This window comes from Fulmarus glacialis, unplaced genomic scaffold (genome assembly GCF_000690835.1).
Source record: "Fulmarus glacialis isolate BGI_N327 unplaced genomic scaffold, ASM69083v1 scaffold38654, whole genome shotgun sequence".
Classification (NCBI taxonomy): domain Eukaryota; kingdom Metazoa; phylum Chordata; class Aves; order Procellariiformes; family Procellariidae; genus Fulmarus; species Fulmarus glacialis.
This window is the reverse complement of record NW_009210561.1, coordinates 35,397-41,000: the sequence shown is the minus strand read 5'-3', so window position 1 is coordinate 41,000 and position 5,604 is coordinate 35,397. Positions and strand designations below refer to the sequence as shown.

The window sequence follows — 5,604 nt, the reverse complement described above, 5'->3', positions numbered from 1 at the left end:
CTTGCAGATGTTGTCCTCTTTTGTGTGGAGCCTTGTCCTCAGGAGACCACAAGTCCCTTCATGCAGAGTGAATTTCAGTGGAGACAGGAGGGAGTGACACACACTGTGAATTGCAGTCTGTACAGACTGGCATTTGCAAGGGGTCTCGGATGTTTGCATTTCATATCTAACATGCACGAACTGACGTGTGGTTGCTCCCTTCTAGGAGACAGAAGAAGACAGCCTCTCATGCCGTGACGGAGCTGGAGAACACCAAGGATTGCAGCCAGGCCTGGAAGCCTCTCTTCTGCCCTTCTCATCCCACAGAGGAGCTAAGGCTGTTCTGCGAGCAGTGTGACCAGCCTGTGTGCCGGGATTGCGTTGTAGACAGGCACCGGCAGCACCCCTATGACTTCACCGGCAATGTCATCCACAGGCATGGGGACGCCCTGCGGGAGCTGCTGAAAAGCACCCAGCAGCACATGGGTACCCTGGAGGATGCGCTGGGCCAGATTGATGACATGGGCAGTGCTGTCCGCAGTCGTGCAGAGGCTGTGGCCACAGAGATCCGTCTGTTTGCCAGTGGGTATGTGAAAGCAATTGAAGAGCACCGGGACCGGATGCTAAAGCAGCTGGAGGACTTGAAGGTGCAGAAGGAAAACCTGCTGCACTTGCAGAAGGCCCAGCTGCAGCAGCTGCTGCTGGACATGAGGACAGGCGTAGAGTTCACGGAACGCTTGCTGATGAGCGGCTCGGACCTGGAGATCCTCATCACCAAAGGTGTGGTGGCGAGCCGGCTGGCAAAGCTGAACAATGTTGCTTACAACACTCACCCCAGCGTGGACAACGGGATCCAGTTCTCTCCCCAGGAGAGGGCAGGGCAGTGTTGCGGCTATGAAGTTTTTGGGGCCATTCTCAATAAAGCGGTTGATCCAGCCAGATGTACCCTGCACGGGGAAGGTAATGGGGTGCTGTACAACAGCTGAATGGGAACGCGCTGCTTCCTGAAGTCACCTCTCCATTCTCTGTACCCATATGGTGTGCAGCTTAGGGCACTGTTGGCTCCCTGCTGTCCAGGCACTGACTAGGGGCAGAAGGGTATGGCAGGATAGAGCCCTGCCAGAGGTTGCATTGCTTGCCGAGGGCCTATGGGAACCGTGCTGGGCGGGGAGACAGAGAGCTATCCCCAGCCAGATGTGACAGCGTACTGGAGCTGCCCTCTGCAACATCACTGACCTCAGCATGGGGTGAGGTGTGAGGAGAGCAATCCGTAGGCCAAAGACCACAGCTTACTCAGGGGATGGCGCCTGCAGTGGCAGGACGCGACGCTCACTCGGTGGCCCCAGCTGTTCTGTAGCATGGGCCCGGACAGATCCCCTCTGTGGCTGAGCAAGTTCCCCTTGCACCTTCTGCTGAGATTGCTGTGGGAATACCTGGTGTAGATGGTTTCATGGGTGTTTGCTTTTTAAGGACTTGGAGTAGGGCCAGCAAATAGGCAACGTTCAGACCAGCCCACAGGCGCAGCCACCTCTGGTCAGTAATGGCCTGCGCAGGGCAGATTAGACAGACCCAGGGCTCGTTCAGTCCTTTCCATGCTAAACAGTAAGTGCTGAAGTCTCTGGGGCTCCACGCTGCACAGTGTGCTGTTCCTCCCCCCTCCTGGTTGCATGGTGCACCTTGAGGCCTTCTGGGAAGATGCCAGAGGGGTTCAGAGGGGCAGGCAGGAAGACCACCCTGGTCCATACAGACCTCTGGGCTAAGCCTGCCCAACATCTCCCAGCGCCTACGGCTGTTCACTCTCTCTTGGTCCCCAGTGATATCTTTACTTTTCCCTGTGGGTGGAAGGAGCTGTACACCCACCCCAGCAGCAGAGTCCTGGCTGTGCTCTGATGGGACTGTAACACTGCAAAATAGGTGGGAGGTGGCAATCATGGCTGGTGTGAATCCTCTCTACTTCTGTTTCTCTGCCTTACAGATCTCCACAGTGCCCGTCAGAACCAGCTGACTGGCTTTACCATGCTCTGCAATGACACCACGGGGGAGCGGATTGGGAGAGGAGGAGAGGCTGTGCGGGTCACCATCACCCACAAGGACAAGAGGGACTGGTGGGTATTTCACCTGGGAACTCCCTGGTCACTGGGTTTGCCTTTCTGCCTCCCTTACCCTGGCTCCCTCCTTGTTTGGGCAGGTGGGAGGACATGCTTCGGCATGTGGGTCAGAATCTGTAGGGGAAAAGGCCCTACTGTTCTTCCACTGGTATAGCAGTGCTTCCTACTGGTTTTATTTGGCTGTGTGGAGCTTGACAGTGTTGGCTCAGATTTGTATTGACTCTTTGAGTGATTTTGGACTTCTTAAAGGATTCAACTCTCAGTGGGTGTTACACATTGTCAGAGTAAGCTGTTGCTCCTTCCCACCACTACCAGTAGGGCTCCTGCTTTTGTTAACATCTAATGAGTGTAAAACATAGCAACCCCTGAATGACTGTCCCGAGTCAGACAGACAGTCCACCAAGCCCGGGAGCCTCTGACAGTGCCTAATTCATGTTCTGGAGAAACAATCTGTGTCGGGACTTCATCGTGCTTTCTTGTGTAGTTGCAATGTTGAGCACTTTAACGTTCGGAGGTTTTCTAGCAAAAGCAGGGAAGACTGTACTTGAGCTCCTAAGTGTTTCCACAATGAAAATGACCAACTAGGAAAAATTATTTTGTAACTGTTTCCCCACGCACTTGTTACTCTAAAGCAGCCTGGCACAAACGCAGAAGCAATTGGGGGTCAGTTCCTAGGAAAAACATCTATTCTGTTTTATACTACATACAATGTAGCTGGAGCAAGACTCTGGGGTAACTTGTCCCAGGAATGCTGTTGGTGGGATGACCTGATGAAAAAAGGGACAGGATGCTAAAACTCCTTGCTATGGGGAAGTGTTGACATGGTGTACAGAAACAGTGCTGGCTGCACAGATGCTTATCAGTAGAGCATCATTGTTCAAGAATATCATTTCAATGTAGCTTCCTTCCTTAGGTGCACATACAACGTAGGAAGGTGTGCACATGAGGATTATGTGGATTTTGCTTGGTGGGGTAGAGGTCGCTGTGGCCACATTAACTCAACTGCTTGTTCTTGTGCGTATGCAGTTGCTACATCCGTTACTGAAAGCTGTCTGGCTTTGGGTGGAGGCACAGCAGCTACAGAAGAGCGTGAAGTATCACTGCACAGTTCATGGCAGGAAATGATGTAGGCAGCTGTACTGATGTGAAGTGGTGGGGGGTGGGGAATACAGCCTGCAAATCTGGAAGATTATAAACTGTCATGCTGTGGGGCACAAGAGACTAATTAGTGGGGATTAGGAAGAACACCTTCCCCTATGCAGAGCTGCCTGATAATTGTCTGTGGAAAGCTCTTTCCATCTTTCTGTGAAGCAGGCAATCAGTCCCTAAGTAACTAGCTGATGCTTTCTCCCTGGCACTCTGTCCACCAGGGTTTCTTGTGAAACCCGGTAAGCTTCACTTTGGAAAGGGAGAGCTCACCAGCAGGGACCTAGAACTCCTCAGAGCACTGAAGGGAAGAGTTGGGGTCAACGCGTTTGGGACAGTGGTTGAAGTGATTCAAACCTGCCCTGTTTATGTCCTGTCTTATTTATGGGCTTTTCTGGAGACAACTGCTTCCTGAAGCTGTGAATTTACCCCATTTCTGCGGGCTCTTATCTCATGGGATAATCTGACCTGCAAGTATGCTGTCTGTCATCTTCTGCTCTTTCAGCGCTCAGGGTTGCTACAAATCCTTGCAGTGCAGCTAGCTTTGTGTGACTTCCTTTGTATGGCTATTGCAGCTCTTGGTAGCAGGTGTGCGTGAAAGCTACTCAGTGCTTGAGCATTGCTCATGCATCCTGTAAAGCTCGCGTGAGACCCGCAGCTGCTGAACAAGGCTGAGGATAAGGAACCGACCACAAATCTAGGCCAAACAGTGGTTTACATGTAGAGCAATTTTCTGCCAGTTACTGACCTCTTGGACTTCCCTCTGTTTGTAGTGCAGTCAAGCCAACAGTGTGTGATAATGGTGATGGGACCTACCATATCTCCTTCAGCCCTGAGGAGCCAGGCTTGTATGCTGTCTGCGTCTATGTGAAAGGGCAACATGTACAGGTAGCATTTCTTGTTTCTCTTGTGCTGCTTCTTCTTTACCTTTTCTTTTCTAAGTATTTGCTTTAAATATTTCTAAGGATTACCTCTACCCCTTAGCAGTTTAAGACTGGGCTTAGTGATCTGTGACTGACAGGTTGGTTTTTGAAAATGCAAACACAACATCTGATAGCATCCACTGCAGCAATCTCTCTGCTTGCTTGTCCTCTGCAGGGCTCTCCATTCAGTCTGATGGTGAAAAACAAGTTCCGCGAGCACCAAGGCGTGTTTCACTGCTGCACGTTCTGCTCAAGTGGCGGGCAGAAAGCTGCTCGTTGTGCCTGTGGGGGGACCATGCCGGGTGAGTGCTCAGCTTTCCCCATGCTGCTGGTGTCAGGAAGGTTTGTTGTGTTTGGTCTTCCCTAGTGTAGATAGCTGTGAGTAGATACTCCAGCCCAGCTCTTGCCTTGCACATGCACTAGGCTTGTGATAACCTGTGTGTACATATCTTCTGGTAGGACGGGACTGCAGCAGTGAGAAATGCAGCAGGACATGCTAAAGGTCTTTGCAGCACACCTCACAGACAGAGACCTGAGCCAACTCTGCAGGAGATGGGGCAGGGCAGCTCTGTCTTTCAGCCCTTCTCAGTGAGGCTAAGCAGCGCTACATCTACACTGTTCCTTTTCCAGTGCTGGCAAGTTGGGAGCTTCTGGGCCCAGTGCTGTCCTATGGAGAAGCCTCACTCCTCATTTAGGATAAGAGTTCAACTCCTTTATTTGTTTAATCCCAGCCAGCTTCCCTGTCCTTGACCTGCATGCATCATTGTGTGTTTTGCATGTTTTAGTGTAGAACCAGCCTATTCCTTTTCCTGTTCTTGATCTGTATCTAGCTCTGCCCATAGCCACCAGTGGCTGGCACGGGGTTCTGCAGGCCTGTGGCTTGCATTACTCAACAGGCAAGGGGATGGAAATCTTCAGCTTTCCCCAGCGATTGGAACAGGGACGTCCCCCTCGGTTGTTCTCCTTTCTTTATGGAGCCCTGGCAATTTTGGTCTTGAATAAACTGTGTCCTCATCAGCCCATCTTAGACAAGTCCTGGAGCTGAAGCACTCTCTGAAAGCCTCTGCCACACTGGGATTTTCTGGCCAACTTTTGGTTCAGCTGATGGTGTCTCTTCTCTTGCAGGTGGGTACCAAGGCTGTGGCCATGGACACAAAGGTCACCCTGGCTGCCCACATTGGTCATGCTGTGGACAAGTGAAGGAGAGCTCGGAGTGTTTCGGTGGGCCACCCAGCGACACCTCGCAGAGGAGTTTGCTCAGGACAGTGGTGCTCTGAGCAGCCAGGTGAGCCCTTGCCAGCCCAGGGCACTGCTGCTGGCTGCTGCGTGAGCACAAACCACGAGATCCCAATGATCACTGCATAGCCTCCCTGCCAGGAAACAACATCGTGATGGGTGCGAACTGAGAAAAAGGAATGAGGGAAAATAAAATTGTGCCTTATATTCCA

General features: G+C 51.8%; 1 protein-coding gene across 1 annotated transcript; it reads left to right on the top strand.

Annotated features, from left to right (window-relative positions):
- Positions 1 to 205: 205 nt before the first annotated feature.
- TRIM45 (tripartite motif containing 45) lies at positions 206 to 5,604 on the top strand (the record flags this gene model as incomplete). The annotated part of the gene is made up of 5 exons (XM_009577211.1): positions 206 to 939; positions 1,955 to 2,084; positions 4,007 to 4,121; positions 4,332 to 4,458; positions 5,282 to 5,604. Coding segments are annotated over 5 exons (1,258 nt in total), but the record flags the coding sequence as incomplete, so codon positions are not given.